General features: G+C 40.1%; 1 protein-coding gene across 9 annotated transcripts in view; it reads left to right on the top strand.

Annotated features, from left to right (window-relative positions):
• Nucleotides 1–22,594, top strand: part of NLGN1 (neuroligin 1) — a 395,043-nt gene that overhangs the window by 71,675 nt on the left and 300,774 nt on the right. For 2 of the 9 annotated variants that reach the window (XM_039378139.1, XM_027724638.2), the window contains exons 2-3: nucleotides 18,922–19,727; nucleotides 20,176–20,235. In XM_039378139.1, coding sequence (XP_039234073.1) covers nucleotides 19,235–19,727; nucleotides 20,176–20,235 — 553 coding nt within the window. In that variant the 5' untranslated portion in view covers nucleotides 18,922–19,234. Of the gene's footprint in view, nucleotides 1–6,859; nucleotides 7,360–18,921; nucleotides 19,728–20,175; nucleotides 20,236–22,594 lie in introns of those variants that run through there. The other 7 variants (XM_027724643.2, XM_027724641.2, XM_027724642.2 and 4 more) reach the window with 5 other exon arrangements.

Raw genomic sequence — 22,594 nt, 5'->3', positions numbered from 1 at the left:
TTGAAGTCATGTCTTTCTGGGTGTGGGATTCACTTCAACCACAGATAGGTATTAGAAAGTATTTGTATAGATTTAACTTTCAGATGGTTCTAGCTGATCTAGTATAAAAAACAACTGCAATTTCAAAGTCCATGTAGACTGCACACTATGACTCGACCATAGTGTATAGAGGATCATATATTCTCCTGGGTTATGACATCAATTAAATAATAGGCTTCTAGGATGCTGCAGTTTCTCTATTTCCATTTTTTTCTCTTGTTTTACTTTTTCTCCTTGTCTGCCTACACAGATGCCATGTAAGGCTTCCTGAGGTTGTTACTGTCAGAGCAGACAGAGGTATCTGCAGATATTTTGCACAGAGCAGAGGAGCTCTTTGTGTCTCCAGTTTTCCAGGGTGCCTTGCCATGCAGCTACTGTAGATCTGGTATTATCATGTGTCTGTGTACAGCCAGAGACACAAAGGCACATAACCTAACATGCAACCATTACACAGCTGGAATGAAGAATTTTATTGTTGCTACTCTGCTATTAAATTATTAGAACAACCAGATTTTACAGGAATAATATTTTTGGGCTATAAATAACAGCTCAGTTATACTACAGTGAGATTTTCAGAAGTCACAAGTGATTTGCTTTGCTTTCAGTTTTCTTTCTTAAAAGTAATTCTATTTTCAGAAGGAATAATGCCCCTCTCATCGCCTGTTAAAAAATGATGTTTCTCTGGGTCCCTCAGTTAAGGAGCTCTTCAGGTGTCTCTGCTTTAGAAATTCTCAGGAATTTCTGTACTCTCTGCTTTGCCTGTATGTTCTTGCCTGTACATGTCAATTTTGTGTCGTTTGTCATTGTGCAGTGAATCAGATTTCCAGACATGACAAGCTTTAAGACTTGCTAAGATAAGCAAGCGAATGTGTTACTGTTTGTACAATGGCATTTTCATATTGATACTACCTCCTAGATTTCCCATCACTATTGAGGCTGATTAATGCCTGCAAAACACGGGAACGTGTCTTTTATAAAACGTTTTTCTGTCGGTTCATTATTTCCTATTGCTTATTATAGCAGAATTTCATGAACACATTACATCGACTGCTCCACAAAACCAGTTTGTCCCACACAACCCTCTCGGGTGCTTGGCCTCTTTCAGAGGTCTATCAATGCCCTGTAGCAACACAGACCCTCTGCTGCACCTGCAAGTCACTGCACGGGTCGGTGCCAAACAGCTGGGGCTGGCAGAGGCAGCAGCGCTGAGCTGCCTCAGCTCTGCCTCTTGACCTCCCTCTCCTCCCCAGCCTGGGAATCCCTAGATGGCTTCCTCCTTCTCCTTGGTATGGGAAGGTTGCCTTTGCCTCGGTGATAGAAAAATCAAAATGGATTAGATGGAGTTAAAGATCAGAAAGATAAAATGGTTTGCTCAAGGTCTCCACACGGTCACTGATCAAGGCTCTGCCCTGACCCCAGCCTGGTGCCCAATCCCCAGCTCACTCCAGCCTCTTTCAAATGCAGCTCACACAAACCAGGTTGGAAGTGATTTACTGCTTTTTAAGTGTGTTTCCAAATTGCATCTCTTTCAGTTGTCAGGAATTAACTGGGACTGTCTGAGTTTTAATTAATGTATTGTGTTATTTGGTGCATCTGAAAAGAAAATTCAAGAAACATTTTTGGCTCTTTTGGCCAGTAGCCATGATGACAGCCAGGCTAATTATATCGGTCACCAAGTTATCAGAGCAATCGTAACTGGAGGGAAACAGATGCCAAGAGAAGCTGGTAGTAAAATCATGATGTATTTCACAATCATCTTATTACTGACTTATTTAAATAAGGACTTAAAATGTTCTGTCAGTACTGAGAGAGTTTCAAGGTTCCAGCAAGTCTTAAATCACAGAAGTTCAAGCTCTCCTTGCTTATGGAAACTGACTGGTGAAAAAGGAAATGGTATTCTTCAGTAAAAGCTTGTGGAAAACAATTTACTGTTTTCACTTGCAAATGCTAACAATCCAGGCTACATGTTCATTTTTCTGCTGAGGTTAGGTATTAGGAAACAAAACTCTCTGATGAGGTTCCTCTAACTTCCATTTCATCACATCAGAGATGAAGTTGGCCCGTAGTTCTCTGTCATTTGCTTACTGGATCTAAAAGAATATAATCTGCATGTAAGAGTGACTCAGAGCACCAGCTCCCGTAGGGAATGTCCCTGTGTGATTTCAAATTCGGTACGTCAGAAGTAGTATAGGGTATGTACTCCTCTCAATTCTAGGTTTAAACTAATTTAATTAAAAAACCCTAGAAATAGGTTGGCTCTTACACGGTGTGACCAGAATACCCTTTGTGTAAATGCTTTTCATAATTTGAAAACCAAACCCTGGCCCCATAGTTTCCTGTATTGGGTCAGCACAGACCAAGGCACTGCTGGATTATGATTCCAAATAATAACTGAAATTTTGGGAAGGAACAAAGTCATAAAACTCTTCTGGACTAAATGTATTCCCAGCCACATAAACAAGGAAATAGATTTTATAATTAATTCAGAGTTCCCTGGCAAGCACAGTGTTGTAATGTGTTGTAATCTACTGATTAAGTTCCAGTAAGAACACTGGCAATGGCTTTTTTTATCAATATCAGTCTTTTAACAGCACCCAAAAGAACCTGAACCTCAGAATAACTATGGGCAGACTGTGCTCATCTGAGCATCCAGTGATCCTACTCTTGGGTGTGTCTGTAGGAACAGGGTTTGTGTTATCCTTGTTTGCTTCCTCTTCCCATATCCTCAAGCATTGTGTTTTGGAAACATGGTACTTTATAGAAAATTGCCTTTGAGAAGTTCAGGCTGAATGGGTGTTTGAAACTTTCCAGTAAAGCTTTTAATCCACTAGGATTCTACCTCACAGAATGCTTTGCCATCCATCAGGCCATTGGTCATGGTTGTTAATTAAATGAAAATGCAAAATAAATCTACAGTGCAGAGGTACAACACAGCCAATTAAATATTCCAGTACAAGGTGCTAATGATAAAAAGCAAATGTCACCCAGGACAACCTGTATGATGTAAGAATACAAATCCTACCAGATGACAAAATTTATGACTCCCATCATGGGTAGGGAGGAAGAAACCCAGTGACCTTGACCACTGAAGTGCAGCAGAGATGGTGGTGAGGCCATTTGGAATATGAGTACAAGATTGGGAACTTCTGTGGGAGAGAGTGAAGGCAAGATAAAATTGGAACCCTAAGACTACATGCTCCTTATTTTCTTGACTCTTGACGTGTGAAAGTCTGACCATTCCTCAGCGAGTTCTTTGCCATATAAGCATATTTCTTAAAATGTGGTTGTTTAAGAATAAAGGAACAATACTAAAGAAAGCAAATAATAACCTTGTTTGAAGTGACTGAGAGACTGTCAGCCCTGTAGCTTTGTGAAGAGGTTTCATGGCCACACTCTGTCGAGGGATGACCTCTTTAAGTGGCTCTTCTTGGCAAGGTTAAACCAAATGAATGGCAATAACTCAGCAGTTACAGCTAACTACAGCAGCTCATAGACAGGCATTATAATTTCATTAAAGTTCTGGCAATCAGGGGCAATCTCAAGAATATAAATGCACTTAGAAGAGTAATCTTAAGTTCCATGAAATCAAAGAAAATATTTAACAAAGTTATTGCAAGAAACAATTTAATGAGCTATCATGAGACAAATAAATTAATGAATATTTAGAATCTTGTATATGTAAACAGATCCACCTTTTCTACCTATTAGAAAGGTTAATCTTTTTTTTCTTGAGAAACACAGCCTGACAAAATTTATACTTGAAAGAAAAACATGACTATCTTAAGTTACATATTACAATCGCTCATGAAACTCATGTCACATCCAAACCTTTCCTAACATTGGTGTTTCAGGTGCATTCTTTATTTGCTTCAATACACATTTTAGCTTTGATTGCTAGTTGGGAGCTTCTTTCTTCTTTTTAGCTTTTGATTGTATGTTTTGCTCTTTTTAGAAGTTAGGTGCTTACATGAGGGCTGTATGAAGGGCTTCATGTTCTTAAAACAGAGAAAATGGAGCAGTGTTGAATTTTAGAATATTTCAGAATGCTGGCCTTTGAAATTTTCATGGATTTTCAGTCCTTAGAAGTTAATCTCTCTTTCCATTCTTTTAGTAAATGCAGATAACACAACCCTACTCAGCCAAACTAAATATTAAATACTACCATCCTTTAAAGCAGTTTCGTGTTCCTTAGATTATAATTTCTTGACATACAGCATGTTAAAACATACTTAACAAAGCTATAATCTATTATGAGCTCTTCTCCCCTTCTTTCAAATGAGTCCAAACACCTCTTACACATATGTACATAGATATATATCATAGAATGAAAAATGGTTTGGGTGGGAAGGGACCTTAAAGATCATCTAGTTCCAACATCATATGTATATATATGTATATAGATATGTATCTATGTATAAACAAACGTGTGTATAGGCCACTTAGGTCTTTAAAGCAAGGACATACTGGATGTAGACCGAATCAGTGTCAAACTGCACTGCTAATACAGTAGTGTCAGGCTTTAGGCAGCGTTATAACCATATTTATGTTCAGGCTCAGCTATTACTATCACATCAGTATAGAGAGATTAGTCCTGTACTTCATTTTCCTAACCCTATATCCCTTCCTAGACCTGCATAACTTTTTGGAGGTGAAGAAATCAGGGCAAATCTTGTTGCCCTCCACAAGCTGGTATTCCGTTTTCTCCAGCAATATTTTGGATGAGAGAAGAGCTATTGTGATATTGAGGTTCCTGGAGGGAAGAAGCAAGGAGAAATGTTTGAAGCATGGAGGAGGGAAGCAGAGGGAAAGACAGCAGAAAAATTCCAGAAAGGGGTCCCAACCTTGGTGACAGACCAGAGCAAAAGTGATGCTATGAATTAATTTATGTTACATGTCACTGCTGTGAGAGGGAGTTAAAGAAAAACTTAAGGTGCTCAAACAACAACTTTGTGCCATTTCTGTACAAGTGAAGATGGGTTACGACCATGTGGAGGCTTGGTAGTCAAAGGTGGGATTGTAGCAAATTGGATGGAAATTATCAGCTCCCACCACCCACAAGATGTATGGCAAAGGGATAAATGTCCCCATAATTAGCTGGGGACAATGTGCTTAAATGATACTCAGAGCACTCCAATGAGAAGTGCATATGATGGCTCAGGGAACTTGAGAAAGGTAGATACATCCTCCTTCAAGGAGTGAAAGGAAAACTTTACACACCTGGATTCCAACAGCTCATTGAGTGACAATGAGGGTGCAGTTATTTTATATCACCATTATTTCTTACTTTTCAGTGCAAAAACCAACCCAAAGACAAAGCTACTCCAGGGTTTTGTGCAGATGAAGAATGGCAGAATATCTCACCTGATATTGCCTCTTTGGTGATAGTTTTTAGGCTGTTGGCTGATCTGTGGCTGGTGGCAACTGACTGATATTCATATGCACATTTTCTTTCTAGTTTTGAAACTTTTTTTTTTTCACATAGTGTTCCCTTGAGTCTAACATAAAAACATGCCTAGGATTGCTCTGTCTAGTATGTTCTGCCTTTCCCTTCCATATCTGAGAGATGTTCACTTTTGGTGGCCAGGAAAGAGTTAAATTTCAGAGCACTGAAGGATGCTGGACTTTGATAGTTGATCATGGACTATAACAATTATTGATACTTACCAGGTGAAGAATGTGCCCAGAACATGATTATTCCAGTAGATGGGAATGCCACAGGATAAACTGCTGCTGTGTCCTGTCACTCCTGCCATGGACATTTAGATGTAGATCCTCAGTGGGACACAGAGACATAAATAACCCAGTGTGGCTGGGACTGACCTTAGCTCTGCTGGGATGTGCTCTCAGGTGAGGGTGTAAAAGCTTATCAAATTATCAGGCACCTCCAGACCCTGCCTGGGGCTATATGCTTGGAAACATGAGTGGGTATGCTGTGCTTGCGTAGTGTCAATATTTTAAACCAAGGTGGATGTTAACAGAGCAAAATACAGATTTTAAACACAATGTGAAGGGAAGTCTCTCCTAAAATAACAAGAGATGTTAATGAGCTCTCTACAAGAGGCTTTAACTCAGAATGTTTTAGTGTGTGATTGTGGCTGTTCTTAAAACTGAATAGACCTTTCAACATTCAAAGGACTATTCTCCTTTCCTTTCTGATCTGGTCTTCCTTTCTCCCCACACTCCCTTAGTTGTTAACTTTCATTCTCCACTGTGATCCTAGAAAGCATGAAGGCTGGGGTCATAGAATACTTTTTTCCTCAATTAAAAATAGAAAGTAAGCAGTGAAAAATAAGTAAAATATTCCAAGAAGCAACCAGGGGAAACAAAAGAAGTCCCTTATATCTTACGTGCAGACAGTGACAGTCTAAGCAAGATCATTGTTTCTTACTAGATTATACCTGTGTGACATATCAGAGTGTAAATTGTATCTATCTACATGAACTATATACACAAAAGTTATATAATTCAGGTACAATTTAGCAAGAGGCAGCAGCCCACCCGCAGGCAGGTGCGAGCAGCGTCTCCATCCCGCAGTTGGCATCGCTGTGCACTCAGGGGTGCGTGTTCTCCGTGCTTCCGGCAGCCACCGGAGGGGCTCCCCCGCCCCACTGTCGGGCCGAGCCGCTGCGGGAGGGTCCCCCCGGAGGCAGGTCCGCCCGGGGCGGTGCGGGGCCGGGTACGGGGCGGTGCGGTGCGGGGCCGGGGCTGCCCGCGCTGTTCGCCGCGCCGCCGCTGGGGGTATCTTTGTACCATTTTTCATCCAGCAGCAATTTGGAGTGGAAACGTGTAATAGGGGAAAAAGCAAGGGATCTGGGCGGTTTGAGCGAGCCGTGCATCCAGGAGCCAAAAAAGATTAACACTCCCCCCCCCCCCCCCGCCACTCCGCACCCCCCTCCGCACCTCCCCGCGCCCCTCGGGGCACCGTCGCTGCTCCGCGATCACAAACCGGACACCGAGCGAAAAGGGATTCGTCTGGAGGGCAATTTCGGATCGGGGGAGATCTATTGGATTAGTGGGATTATCTGCCTGCAGACGGAGAGAAGTAGCGTTTGATCATTTCCATTGCCTGCCTGATGGTCGGATTTACATGGAGGTGGCTCGGCACGGATGAGGCTGGATTCCGGATGGGGATTTCCAGCCCCCCCTCCCCGCGCCCCGATCCTAGGAAAGGGGAGAAAAATATATAAAAATCGGTATAATTTGGAAGTGTCCGGGGCACTACTGGGAGCCCTCCCTCTCCCAGCGGCTGGGAGAGCCGGAGGAGGTGAATCCAGCGGATTACAGCTTCAGCTGCGATTGCGGGAAAGCGGCCGTGAACTGGTAAATACTTTGATGCTCCTGGCGTGCGGGGCGAGCCCGCACGAGATGGAGAGGAGGGAGGGGGGCGGCCGGGCCGGGATGCAGAAGGGCGGCCGGGATGGAGCGGAGAGGAGAGGGACGGCCGGGATGAAGGGGGGGGCCGGGCCGGGCTCGGGGGCCCCGGGCAGGGCAGGGCGGCTGCGGGGCTGAGCCCGGGGGGCGCTTTGCAGGGCCGGCTTTCCGAGCTGTGTGTGTCCGTGTGTGCGTGTCCGCGGGCAGGGCGATGCGGGTGCGGGGCTGAGCGGGGGCTGCGCGGCTGCGGCGGCGGCGGCGATCCCCGAGCGGTGCCTCCTCGGGGGGATGCGCGGCGGCAGGAGCCGCTGCGGGGGAGGGGGCGCGGAGGGTGTTTGCGGGGAGATTCGCACACATACACACACACACGCACACACCCCTCGCTCCCGCCGCCGCCGCCCGAGCGAACTTTTCCTCCCCCGCCGCCCCGGGGCCGCCGCCCGCCGCGGGCCGAGCGCGGAGCTCCGCGGGCACCCCGCAGCCCCCGGTACCTCCCGCAGCTGCCGGGCCTGGCGGGGGATTTTTTTTTTTTTTTTTTTTTTTTTTTTTTTTTATTTCTCCAGACATCTTCTTTCTCGGCTTGGGTGCTGAGGGCTAGTTCCTCTGCTCCCCCCCCTCCCCTGCGCACCCCCCCCATCCTCCCTTCCTGACGATCGCACTAGAGCATCATCTTTACTTGCTAAAGGAAAATCAATTTTCAACAGGTTTAATTAAAATTAATCAGTCAAATTACTTAATATTAATTGACTTATAATTAAAGCCAGAAAGTTACCTTGGAATCGGGGGAAAGGATGTTATCTGGAATCATTTTAAGGATGCATATGGTTTCAGAGCAATTACATTCAAATAATTGTTTAAATAAAACAAACCAGAGCTTGATTAAAGTGTTGTGTTCTTGCTGCTGCAGGTGACACAATCTGGACTGACTATTTCCTTTTGTAAATTTACTGACCTTTTGAAGGAATATCATTTTAGTTTGACACTGGATTTGCTTTCTGGAAAGCCAGTTTGTTTTAGCTCTAACAACTATGGCATAAAAAATCCACTAGTATAAAATGGAAATATGTCTTATAGAAGCTATAAATATCAAAGTGAATGTTTTTAGCACCTTTAGATCTTCTGTGAATTTGAAATGAAGCAGATTTTTTTTTTTCTCCAGCATAAGTGTAAGAAATTGTCTTAGGAAATATTTTTTTCCCAACATTGCCATCCACAGTGGTAATATTTGCATTTATCCAGTGCCTTAGTGGGACCAGACCATACTGGTAAATTCGCAGAGTTAAATCACATCTGAAACCATATATTTGTGGCGATGCTCACAATAACCTTTTCATGCTCCCTTAAGACCAAGGTTGGGGTTTTTTTGGGTTTTTTTTTTGGTTGGCTTTTTTTTACAGTAGCAGCATTTTTGGTGCATCTACAGACTATTGTTATTGGCGAAAGAGCAACACTGTGAGCTTTGGGACATTTTCTCCTACTTTTTTTCTGTGCTGGCTTAGTTGAAGCAAAGGATACTTATGAAATTGCACGTACTTTATTGCAAGCACCTCACAAGTGAGACCCATGTATGGTATAAATGAGCATTTAAAAATAGAGCCCGTTATTCAGGGCCCTGGTTTTCAAAGATACTGATTCCCATTGACTGCACTGAGACTTGTGTGGGCTCAACAGCTGTAACACGCAGCCCACTTTTGCATCTTTGAAATGAGATTTGCAGATTGGGAGCCAAAAGCTAAGTAGCCATGTTTAGAAATACTGGTTGGGTAGGTTTATTTCTTTTTTCTTTTTTTCCCTCTCTCTGTTTTTCTGGTGCAGGATGCAGGGTTAAAGAAGACTGCTTCTTAGTTACTTTTGATAAATGACACCGTTTTTCTTAGACTACAGCTGCAGATTGCAGTGATGTTGCAAAAGCAGTTTTGCAGTAAATGATTAGGAGATCCTTAGACACATACAGAGAGACCCCATTTGTTCTGTACATTTCATGTGAATCATATGCAGGCTGTGGGAAGAAAAATGAGGCTGAGGATAATCATACTAAGTGTGCTGGGAAGCAGGATTTGGCTGAACACCTCTGTTTTGTGATTAACTGAAGTAGCAATGAAAGCCATGAGAGAGTGTTCAGGCTGTTTAAGGCAGTAAGTTGTGTAGAAGCGAGGAGAGCTGTCGTCCTGACACTGCTCTGGTTATCTTACCCCTTCTCCTACAGTAGGGTAAGGAGATAATATCCTAGCTGTTGATACTTAAACATCCTTTACAAAGTGGGTTTGCTCTGGATTATTTGGCTGGAGGTGGAGTAGTCTGCTGAGGAGGGTTATTTAAAGACTGGGACAGGGCTGTAGGCAGATAAATTGATTTGCAAGTGAATGGAGGATTTGAACATGGTAATGGTGGTGGTTTTATTTTTTATCAGTTTGCATATTTAATATCCACTGGCATTCACACAAGCGTAAACCACTCTAATTGTTCAAATGGAGTCTGGGGAAAAGAGAAGAAAGCAGAGGCTTAGATGTGGTCTCTGTTCGTAATGGATTGGCTTGCCTTTCTTTATTAAAAGCAAATATACATTCCTTTCTAATAGAGATGTAGAGCTGTATTACAGATCTTTGGCTAGCTCTGAATTATTTGTGTGATGTCATATTTATTATAGTTTTTTAATCATATGAAAAGAAACTATTTAAAAATTAAATAGTGAAAAAAAGAAGGGCAAAAAGAGACAGATATTCTTTGAAAGCAAATAATGAAAGGATAGCATTTTGCCAGAGATTCAGTAGAAACCTTTGTGGATTTCTTTTAATAAAGGATGGGAATTTATCAATCTGATCCAGTAAATAATATAATTTCTGATTAGTCCCAGACATCCATCCATGGTAAGTATAAAAAGGTAATGGTAAAAAGTAGATCCAGACTGACAAATAAAGGCTGTTCTAAAAACATATTTGCATTACTGTAGCCCTGATTCTGAGCTCTGCATTAGGAAGGCATGTAAGCCCTCAGAGGGGGATGCCTGCCCTGCTGCCCAGTTGTTGCACAAGAGTTTGTATGGGAGGGAGGAACAGAAGGAGGGAGGGAATTAGGGGATGCAAAAAAAAAAGAAGCTGGGAAGACTTCATAACTTATTGCATACTGAGGGCACATCCTGTAGTTTTAATGGAAATGATGACATTACACTCCCCTGAATGACTATTGAATTATCACAGTTACAAGGGGAAATCTTGTTGGCTTCTTGGTGACTCAGCTCCAGGTTTCCATCTGCCTCTGAACACCCTACATGGTTTCCAACAGACTGTTTTCATAACTGTTTGTGGCTAGTTGGCTACTTAGTACCATGTTCAGGTTTGCCTGTGCACCCACTCTATCATGCCACTTTTCACTAGAAAACAAAAGGTGGTGTGAAGGACCACCAGCTGTGTGAAACCAAGGGCCACAATGTCTCTGCCATAAATATCCTCACGGTTATCAGGCCATGTAAAGGTCCAGGCTGCAAATAAAAGATGAGGCCATTAAAAGAAAAGCAATTGGAGTTCTCTTTACCCCATTTGTTGAATTCTTCTGTTTTGTCCTCATAATATTTTCTGCACAATCAGTTTTAGTGCTGCCTTTGGGTAGCCTCTTACCTTCTGTTGATGCTTGGTTAGGTCTTTTGCACCATATTAAGGGAGAATATAATGCTTGGAAATTAGTAACATGTGACTGTAAAATCATAAAAACAGTCAAGGACACTTTACAAATATTGTACTTCAAGTGACTCATATTCCTTCAACCAAGCAAAGAACTTAAATGACGATTTAAATTTATGTTTTCTTAATCTCCTTAATCACATCCTGCCTAGAGATGCCATTAGCCCACTTGTTGAACTGGTTCTGGGAATTTAATGAGGGGAATACATTTATGTTGTATTTTATAACTTTATTTAATTCCATCTTGTCAGAAGCTTTTAAGTTCAATATTTGAACTTAAAATCATTCTTTAACTTGTGCCTTCCCAACCCCGTCCCCCAGTTTCCAAAAAAGTGCTTGAAAGCAGTAAAGTGTTGTGTAGGCACATAGTGTTAGAAATATTCATGAGGAGAAAATGACAATTTAGTTAGGAGAAACCTTACAGATAGACTGAATATTCTGACATCCTCAAACCTGTGTAAAATAGGCATTGTGGGATGGAGCTTTTGTTTCTTCAACTGGTTTCCCAATGATGGGTTATTTCTGTGGAGAAGTGGGGCCCTTATATAGTCACCATGAGACCCCATTGCTGGGTTAGGAAACCCTCTGGTCACTGGAATTGTGATCAGCGTGACCAGGACATGACCACAGGGAGATCCGAGACTGGTTGCTATAACAAATAAGTCTCTTTCTCACAGAGAGTGGTAGAAAATGAAAAGAGGACAAGGAGCTGAATAATAGGAGCTACACACGAAGTCAGATGGAAAGAGTAAATCTTTGTAGACATTTAATGGTGTTATATTCTAAGCTTTTGGGAAATTTTATTTGAAATTTTTTTACAACAGTAAATATAGTCTGTGCTATATCCTATTTCTATTTCACGTGAGAGAAAAATTCCCCATCTATGGTACAACACTTTACTGCTACCATTACTGCAGACTTTATAGATCAGAGATGTGTCAGCATGTTAGCTTTAGCTGTAATGCTTTTTTTGTGTGAAACCTTATGGGCCTTGCAGCCACTTTCTCATAGTGACACTCATAAAACGTTCAAGTTCTCATATTTATTATTTAATTTGCTTCCTATATAAAGCAACAGAGCTCTTTGGTACATGAATATGAAGCCAAAAATGACAGGCAGGCATGAATGGGACTAATGAGTTTTAATAATGCACATATTAGAAACTGCTAAAGGAAGTTTAATTAAGAAAAACAAGTTAAGCATGAAATTCATTTTGGAACAAATGCAAGTAAAGTCACAGATGCACAGAATGCTAGATCACAGGAAACAGCCTCTTCAAGCTGATAGATCCCTATAATGCCAATATTGCACTCAAATTGTAGTGTGCACTCTGCAGTTCTGGAAAGCGTGGTAATACCATTCAAGAGCACTTTCACAGTTGAGTTAGAGATGTTGGGTTTGTGATTAATAAATTATATTTACACCTCTGTGAATTTTATGATGAGTTGGAATTTGATCTCAATTAGCCTGATGAAATTGAGACCGTCTTGACCATCTGAACCAGAACAAAAAGCATATTTTTCTGCCACAAGAAAATTTTTTGGTCTTTGTCTTAAAAAAAAAAAAAAAAAAGAAAAAAAAAAGAAAATCATCTTATTGAAGAGCCAGTTATTGATCTAACTCTACAACAAGGGTTTTGTGTGCTTGGAACTGTCATTGTATTGGATCCAGATAGAAAAACAATTCATGGACAAATCTGAGTTTGTTCAAGCATCTTTGTTTGCAGAGTTCTCTCTCAAGAAGTGGTAATAACTATATTCTAGCTTGTTTTATCTTGAATTCCTAACACCCCTCAAATAGGAAAACACAAAATTGATATCTCTCTTATGAGTCTGATATGAAAGCTTGCCTTAGGTGATAAACTAGCATTAAAGGTAATATTGTTCATATTATAGTTGCATTAAAGGTGGTGAAGAAAATGCAATTTAGTTTGCTCACATGATGAACCCCAGTGAACCAAGGGTTAGCCACAATTATGTATCAGATGAAGAAGCAATTCTATGGTGTTAATTTTTCACCTGCAAGAGACAACGAAAGAACCCTTGGTTTCAGAAGCCCCTATGTGGGTTCTGGACACACTGTTACAGTGATCAGATGGGAAGCATGTGCATATTGTATGAAGTAATAATCAAAGCAAATAAAATTGACTTGACTTAAAGATATACAATATATAGATTGCAATACTGAAGTTCTCAAATAAGGAATATCTGGGTTATTTTTTTCGTGCAGAATGACCTCTGATTAACATGAGTTCAGTTGAATTTCTACAGTAGGTCAAAATATCTCCATGTCCTGAAGCACAGTGCTGCCATCAACAGAATAGCCATTTGATCATTTAGCTGAACAGTTACAATACTCAAAAGTGAGTATAATGTGTGGTCCATTTAAGAGTTAACTGTAAGCTGCTAAAAGGAATAAAGGTCCACTTCAGTGCCCATTATATTCCAAGCCAGTGCATCTGTCATTTTTAATTTAAATCTGTATTACTTAGCTGTCTAAAACTTTACACATAAGTGACAGAGTTACCCATTCTTTCTGTTATGGGTAAAATCACCATTTCGTTACCTACTTACTGTGCAAAATGTCAGACAGCTATAGTCCACATTAAAAAATTGTAGTCAACTTCTGGTAATATAAACAATTACTTCAGCTAAGAAGTAACACTACTTTAAGAAAATGATTTATTGATATGAGTAAATGGAAGATAATAAGACTTAAGTGACCCTCTTCTTCTCACAGGCTTAATTTGCCTAATTCAAAAAGAGTTTAGTAGAAGGTTATGATCAGAACTTTTTCTATTTTGGCAAACTAAGTTACAGAAATTATTTAAAGGGATCTTTTGATCATGGAAATACTAGTTAATAAGGAGTTTGCGTTAGTGAATATTCCCATTAATGGGGAAGAACAAAAATATAGTGCAGCTGAAAAATGCATCGCAATTTAAAGGAGCCTAATGACATCTACTCAGTTTAATTCAACTTTTCACTCATTTTGCTACACTGCATTGAATACTGTATTTAAGTACTGTATGTTTCACTAATTGGATATGGGGCTTTGTCTACAAAACATCACATTAAATAGAGGTGAATGTGAGAATGGCACTGAGGAATCATTTCCTCTGATCTGGGAGTGATGTATTTACACAGCTTGTAGCATCTGGAAATCCTTACCAGTGGGTTGTTTGCTGACCTTGTAACATAACCCTTGTAATCTCATACTAATGTGGGGTGGGACTGTGGGTCCAACAGGATGATATCTTATTCATACCTTTGTCGGTGATCTTGGCAAAGGTTCTGCGTCTCAACAGGGTTGGATTTGTAACAGCTTTCAGGAGCTTCCACACCTGTAGCTGCTCTGAGATGGAGAGGGTGGTGGCATGTGGGAGTTAACCAAATCCCACCAGAGCTGTGCCCTTCTTACGTGTATTACGTACTCAGGGTTGCAGTCTCCTCTGTTATCATTTCACACACCTGTTTTTTTAAATGCACGTAGTTAATTTCTTGAACTAAAAACATGCAAATCCCATCCCTTCACCAAGTATTTATGGAAATAGCCAAGAGCAGTGTCTGTTTTAAAATCTTTTACAGAATGGTTTGGGTTGGAAGGGACCTCTAAAAGTCATCTAGTTTTGACCCCCTCCATGGCAAGGGACACCTTCCCCTAGACCAGGTTGTTCAAAGTCCCATCCAACCTGGTCTTTTTTACTACTGCACTGAGAGAAAATACTCCGTATTTGGCACAGAACTTCCTTTTGCTAACTTGAAACACAAAAGAAGAGATGAGAAATTCTGTGATGCATCTCTGGAGGATTTGTCTGATCATGTTTACAACTGGTGTGTCACACTGATGTAATGTTCACCCTGGGTTAGAGTCTTCCCTCTAATGGCTTCTGTTCCACTGGACATGTTCCTGTTTGGTACCGTAGCGTTATTTTAGAACATGGATTACTTCTTAGAGACATGAAACATCTCTGGGCTCTTAGTTCTAAGTAGAGACTGTTGTAAGCAAAAATGGATGCAAATAGAGCTCATTCTGCAAAATACCATTTGTGTTTTTTGAAAGGAAGTAGCATTGTGTAGTGTTCCAAACTCTTACAATCACTTTGTATGAACGTTTTTGCAATTGGGATTTGCTGGCAAAATTGAGGTGGAAAGGTATTTTTAGGCATGAATATCAAATCACAGAGTACATCTTCAGCTAAAAAGAAAACAGCCCTTTTTTGTTTTTAGTGTGTTTGTTTGTATAGTGTGGTTTTTTTTTTATCATAACAATGACAGCCTTTACATGTGCTGAGGCTGGCATATGGCCAACTGAAGGTTTTATTAATCCATTGGAGCTATTGACAGGTGGTACAGATCAAACCATCCCTTAAGATCTGAAGGTCTGTGCATGAGCAACAATGAGGAATTTAGCTGCTGCAGTTTGCAGCAGATATGACCTGTTGTGGGATGCCCTGTGTCATTGGAAATGCAAAGATGCATTGAAGCTATCTTGGATTGTTCGCTCCTCAGCATACTAAATGCCTCTCCAAAGTATTTCAGAATCTGAGCTACAAAGTAATTTGAATTCAGAAAGGGAGATAATAAAATAATAGATGATAGAAAAAAACTCTATATAGTATAGACTGTTCGAAAGACCATGAGAGACTTTATCAAATACCTTTTACAGTAGAATTCATTTGTGTTACCAGAGGGAGCAATTGTGATCCTCAAATCTAGACAGTAGTAAAATCTGAAAATGTTTCTCCTCCTCCTCCTCAGATCCACAGTATTTTGATGCTCAATCTTGTCCCAGACTGATCATTGTTACTCTTTAGTTTATTCTCCTGCCTGTCTCACTGATCATTCCTGCTGCTGTTTATTACTTCTCTTTTTTCCCACTGATTTCAGTTCAGCCAAGTCCAGATAGCAAGGGAAAGTCCTACATACATCACCTGCTGAAGGACTGAGGAGAATTTTGTCCAGCACTGATTCTCAATGAGTAAGACCTGCTTCTGGCCAACTTCCCTGTTTGCCCTTGCACTTAGTGCTCACAATGAAATTTTGGCATGAAAGTCTCAAAAGATTTGATTAATCTCAGTCTTTTTATTTGCGTTAAGTTTGTGTTTTTAATGTGATGGCTTCAGGGCAGCCACTGACAGGCTTGAATATCTGACCTCTCAGTCTCAAAAATAAACTGTTACTTAGCCATTTAAAAAGAAAGGCTTAAAAAGAGCAAATCCAAAATTCAAGTTACAAATACAATGAAAATCTGTTGATTCAAATTCTGCAGGTGCTTTACAATTTACTGCCCTGTGTAGCCCATCCATCTATTTACTGAGGCTAACTACTAGCCAGTAGTTAATTAATTAGGAATAGCCAAACACAGCATTGAATTATATTCTTACCTTTTAGCATCCTGTTTGTGTCTTAGAGTAAAACCTTTTCCATGGGAGGCAAAACAGAACTGTAGATCACAACTGAGCTGTTCAGCTACAACGGCAAACCAGCGGATAGACAAACTTAGAACTGTAACCCAGCTCTAAAATTTGCTTTGAATTTACATTGAATTTTCCATTTTAGGTATCAAAAGTGCATTAAAAAGTTGTCTTAGATCTGAAAACAGGTGCTAGATGAATTATTAGTAGCATCTTGGTAATTTTCAACATTGAACCAACTCAGCAGCTTGAAGTGAAGAAAGATGTTTTTCCTTGGTGCACCTATGTTGGATTTGTTGTCCTCAGACCTTCCCCCAGACCATGTGAATTAGCAGAAGAGCTACTGAGATTAAGCTCCTGCTATTTAAAAGTTGGAGTCTGAGAAAGAAGAGAGAGTACATTTTTCCATTTCTGACATGAAAACAACCCCCCCAGTGATGTCAAGACCCAGTGGAAAAGGTTTAAATCTTTTTCTGAATGCCACTAATGAATAAGCTTCCATCTTCCCATGTGCATCAACTCAGAAAAGTTATACTTGGTGCCTTCTGCTCTGACACCTGTCTGCATATCCTGCCTTTACTATTGCTCCAGTAATATCCTACTACTTCCAAAATCTGAAATGCAACAAAGCGACAATCTTCCACGAGGCAAATGTCTGCCATTCTGTGTAACTGTATTAAAGTAAATGCAAACACATACGTCAAGTGTAGGGAATTATTTTCTGCAGCTAAATTGGTCTGTTTCCAGAAAATGCTGAGATTTTGTGGCTGGAGAATGAAGGATATAAGCCTGTTTGTTAATGCAGTTTCACACTGAAAGTGTTAGAATTAGCAGAGAAAGAAAGGGAGAGAGAAAATTGTGGAAAAGCTTCATCTATCTCCTTATTGCCTCCTGAGATAGATTGTTCAGAGCTAAAGGAACACTAGACATGAACCAAATCTCCTGCTGTCCTATATAGCTTTTACAATCTCCTTTTTAATAACCCAAACTGCAGGGTAGTCTGACTATTAGACAAGCCGTTCTTTTGAATTCTCTCTACAATGTGTATAGACATGATAAAAAAACAATTCTCATTAAAGCTGCCAATGCTGTTTCAAAAGCAGGTGGTTTAAAATGTTTCCTATACAAAGAAAAACACATTTCTTGTGCATTACACACTGCTTAATAGGGAGTGTAAGATTACACTGCTATGTTGTGTATAACGCTGCATTTTAAATAATAGGATATTGTAGGTCGTGTTGGAAATATGTTTCACATGAATATGGAAGACATAATGATACATACTGAGCAATTTTCAGAAGTGCTGGAACACAGCCTTGTGTGACAACCTCCAAGGTAAAGTAGTTGAAAATAGCATCTGGAATTTCAGATTATACACTCTCTGATCCTAACTGATTATTTTTCTGGGATATTGTTCAGTCAGCATGTGGATATATGAAAAATAAGATTTCTACTGTCCTATGGGAATGCTTATTGTTTATGTTATAAATCAAGGATGGTAGGAATTGAGTGCTTTCAACATGCATTTTCATTTTTCACTGAAGTCAGTCTTTTATAAGGAATGAAGGATTGATCTGATGTAGAAGTTGTGATATACAGCTCCATCCCTAAAGTGCCTGTTCACATCTTTTTCCAAGTCAGTTCTGAAAAAGAAAACCAACAACAAACCAACCCAGAGAGGTCCAGTTATACTTCTGTGCAAATTCAGAATTTGCAATTGACTTCAGTGGGAGCAGATTTTGGTTCTGCATTGATGTGAACATTTCACTCTGTAGTGTTTTTCATCAGCTATCAGAAACTTGTGGAGTAAGAAAACCATGTAAAGAATGTAATTCAAGTTATTATGAATAAACACAGTAATTCATGTTATCCTTGCAGATGTTTTCCAGTTTACTCAATGTTTAAATCAGAAACTGTACTTTGAAATGAAAAAAAATTGTATGCGTTATAAACTGTTTTTAATGAAATAAAAAGCATTTGAGTCTTCAGTATGCCTGTCTATCTTAATTTCCCCACATTCTGCTTTAAGAAATAATTACTTCTGTTTTAGAAAATCTACTTGTGAAAACAAGGTGAAAATTGATTATGAACTGATTAAATTAAATAAAATATTAACATAAGCACTTATGTAACGTAGCCTGGTAGCAAATTGCTTATTTTTGAAAAGGTGAATTTTAAAAATGTGTTTTCTATGAGTCCTGTTTCTTCTGAGAAGTCTCTATAAATTCAACAGGTGACATTATAGATAATCCAGTAATCAGCGTTTCACCCGCCATTTCATGGACCCATAAACTACTGCAGTTTTATTGACATGACTCTAGCAAGTATTAATGTATGTAAATAATGTGTGAAACATCTAGTTATCACTCTGTTCATATTAGCTCTTTCATACTAATGATTTATTTTCATTTTCTCCAGGATATAGACCTGCGGCTAACTGGATTTGATTTATAAGAGGGGATTCTGCAGTAAATGGCTGCTCTCTTCATATTGCTGCTATGGAAAACAGAATTGTCAATAGGATGTAGTCTGATAAATAGTGCTGAGTGAAGATGCAGCTTCAATAAGTGTGAAATCAATGGAAGATACTTACCGCATGAAAAGCCTTTTGAGATTTTTCTGACAGGCACCTATTTAGGAAACTCGATCTGTTTCCTTTGGTCGCCCTGTTTTTACACCAGTGGATACAAATCAGATTGCTTCATTGTAGTTACACAACTAATGTGGGACCATGGCCTTTCCAAGATCCATGTGGCTGAACTGTGTATGGAGAGCGACGGTGGTCCGCCTGCTACACATGGGATTGAACGCCACTTTCGCTTTTTGTATACTTGGATTTTTGCTCCATGCTGCAGCTGTCTCCTCCCAAAAATTGGATGATACCAACCCAGTGGTGACCACCAACTTTGGCAAGATAAGAGGGATTAAGAAAGAACTTAATAATGAAATTTTGGGGCCCGTTATTCAGTTTCTTGGGGTTCCGTATGCTGCCCCTCCAACAGGGGAGCGCCGCTTTCAACCTCCTGAGCCTCCGTCTCCCTGGGCAGATATCAAAAATACCACCCAGTTTGCTCCAGTGTGTCCCCAGAACATTATAGAAGGCAGGTTGCCTGAAGTCATGCTTCCTGTGTGGTTTACTAATAACTTGGATGTAGTTTCCACCTATGTGCAAGATCAGAACGAAGACTGCCTCTATTTAAATATCTATGTCCCAACCGAGGATGGTGAGTTAATAGCAGGCGAAACAGGGAGATCTTTTTATTTTCCTGTTCTACGTTCTAACAATATTAATTCACGTGTACTGGTAGCATGCATGGCTTTCTCTATTTGCATGCCAGCTTCTTACATGTATGCATGCTGCTTTTCTCTGTGTGCATTTGTCCTTGTTTCTGATTTTTATTTTTATTTTTTTCTTTCCGTCTACGCTCATTTTTTTTTCTCCCACAGCACGTGTATTTTTAGGTCAAAGTTGGTACCTAATTCTCATTGCCACCCACTGACTTCTGGGAAGATGCATCAACATCTTTTCCATTGCATGTGCAGGCACAACAAGTTGAGAATCTTCCGCACCTAATAAAGCAGGTCATATTTAAGTTAGATAGTGGTGTTGCATGCTCCTACTGTCTGTGATGGAGCTCCATGTTATTTTCTAGTCTTCTATTCATTTTTCAGTCAAAAGAATATCCAAGGAATGTGCCAGAAAACCCGGCAAGAAAATATGTAGAAAAGGAGGTATGTATAAAGTGGACAAAAAAAAAAAAATGGGGGAGAGATCGAAACCTTGCAAAGGAAGAACGAATAATACAGCTGAAAGAGGCTGATTGCTGGTGCTGTGGACTGTTAGGGACTGTCTTGTCATAATGGAGCCAGAAAGGTGTTTAAAGAGAGGACCATGTACAGCAGATGAGAAGATAACATTTGTAAAGCCAGTTGCACCTGATCATCTCTCTCTCACACTGATCATGTTGGCAGCTTCTCTCTTGGCCTTGTGGTTCCGAGGAGTGTCTGTCCCTGGTACGAGGACACAGAATGTTGTATGTGCATGCACAGGAGGTATCTCTGTGCCTGGGGATGGGTACCGCTGCCATTGCAGGTGCTGGCACGGCTCCACAGCTCTCTCTTCCAGTAGTGTGGCATAAAAGCTATGAAATATAGCAGTGCAGGGCTGAAAATCTGCATTGACTTTCCATAGGATACACCCTGTTTTCTTGGAACAGTGTTAACTATCCTGAAATGTAGATGTGAAACGCTTCGTTTACGCGCTCCTAAAAGTGAGCGTTGATTTCCTTTATTCTATGATTACAGCTCTCTTTGTCAAGCCCAAAAACTCTTCATAGGGGTGTAGTGAACTGCTAAAATATTGTGACATGGTACTTTGGAAACTAGGCTGCTTTTAGAAGCTTTGGAAACTTGGCTTCTACCCTTTTCGTGTTAAAGAGTATGGAAGAATTTGCAGATTTCTTTGTGAATATTTGCAAATTCCCAGGGCAGTTGACACGTGGTAGAGAAGGTATATTTTCGTACTGATTTGAAGTAGGCATTTGGTGCTAGTTTAAAGTACTAATTTAGTACTACTTTACACGGTTGTTTTGCATCAAATTATTTTCTTGTTTTATTTAAAATCATGTGTTATGGTAGAGGTGGACTACATGTGAATTACAATGCTTTTGGGGGAAACAAAGGGTACTGTGGGCATACATAGTTGCCTATTACCTGTAATCTGTGTTATTTGTAACAGTTATATGTCCCTGTCATTTCAAAACAAACACATTTTAGGAAAGTGTCATAGCAGAAATGTTTAGAGTTGGGCAAAATTCAATTCTGTAAACCCTGTATTAGCTTTTAAAGACTACATCTAGGCATCTAAATGAAGGTGGCCTTGTTTCCAACTGACTTGTTTTCCTACTGACTGTTAGGTGCAGCTGGTTGTTAATTATTAATTGTTAATTGTAGTGGCTCGATGTATGCTTTTTTAGATGTCTAAATCCACTTGCAGAGACTTAGAGCAGTTTTGTGTTTAAAGTGCCGGGCTTTGAGGCATCTTCTGTTTTTCTGTTGGGGAATTTTTGCTCAGCGCTGTGAAAGTACAATTGTTTAAGCTGGATTCCCAAAGCTGGAAATAAAGATAATCAGTGTACTGTGAGCAACGTCACTTCTTCACACATCATTCAAGTTAGAATAACTGCTGTCATTTATATGCATTCAATTAATGTGCAGTGCTGCAGCAGTTATTACGCAGTTCATCAAGCGTGTGTAATTAGCTGAGCAACTTTCACTTCCTATCACCCAGACGCTGATTCACTAAGTCATAAATAAAGATGCAGATCCCCATCATTGTTCTCAGGAAGCATCTTTCGTATGAGAGGATATTAAAAAAATAATCAGAAAAATAGCAAAAATAAAGAGAGGGAGAGCCCAGTAGCTGAGAAAGTCGTGTTTTTGTCCTGTGAGCCTGGAGGAAGGAGAATAGAGAGAGAGTTATTTGGAATTCAGTAGGTACCTTTCAGTTGAATTCATTGCACACACAGCACAATAAAAACAGTAGAAGCCTACCTTTTCCTGTTGGCAAGAGCAGAGAACTCCTGAATGCCTTCAGCCTGGGCAGATGAGATATCTGTAGTGATCTCTGCTCTCTGAGCAACTCACGCTCTGCTTGGGATATAACCTGGGATTGTCCTTGGCTTGGATTGTCCCCACACCTGCTGGTAAAAGGAGTCATGTTGCAGAACAAAGTTGCAGTAGAGTCACAGCATTTGAGCAGCAACTGCAGCTTGGAAATGACATTGCTTTTGTATGGAAAAGAAGAAAGGCCCAATATTCTCTCTTTTTCTGGATTTTTAGGTTGAAGTCATTTCATTCCATTTAGTGATGAAAATTACCGGAAATAGAAAATCCAAAAATCAGAGGCAGACATTTACACCATCTTTTTAATTCATAAAGGATATATAAGATCAAAGTGACTGAACTGACAGCCATATGCTATCATAATATAGGGTTTGATTCTTTTTACATGAAATAGATTGAATTAGATAAATAAATTAGTATTAATACTTGATTGTCATCTGAGGGACATGAGAAAATTCAAAATTTT

This window comes from Pipra filicauda, unplaced genomic scaffold (genome assembly GCF_003945595.2).
Source record: "Pipra filicauda isolate LSUMZ 115617 unplaced genomic scaffold, ASM394559v2 scaffold9_size5747161_pilon, whole genome shotgun sequence".
In the NCBI taxonomy this organism is placed as follows: domain Eukaryota; kingdom Metazoa; phylum Chordata; class Aves; order Passeriformes; family Pipridae; genus Pipra; species Pipra filicauda.
This window is presented reverse-complemented; position numbering and strand designations above follow the sequence as displayed.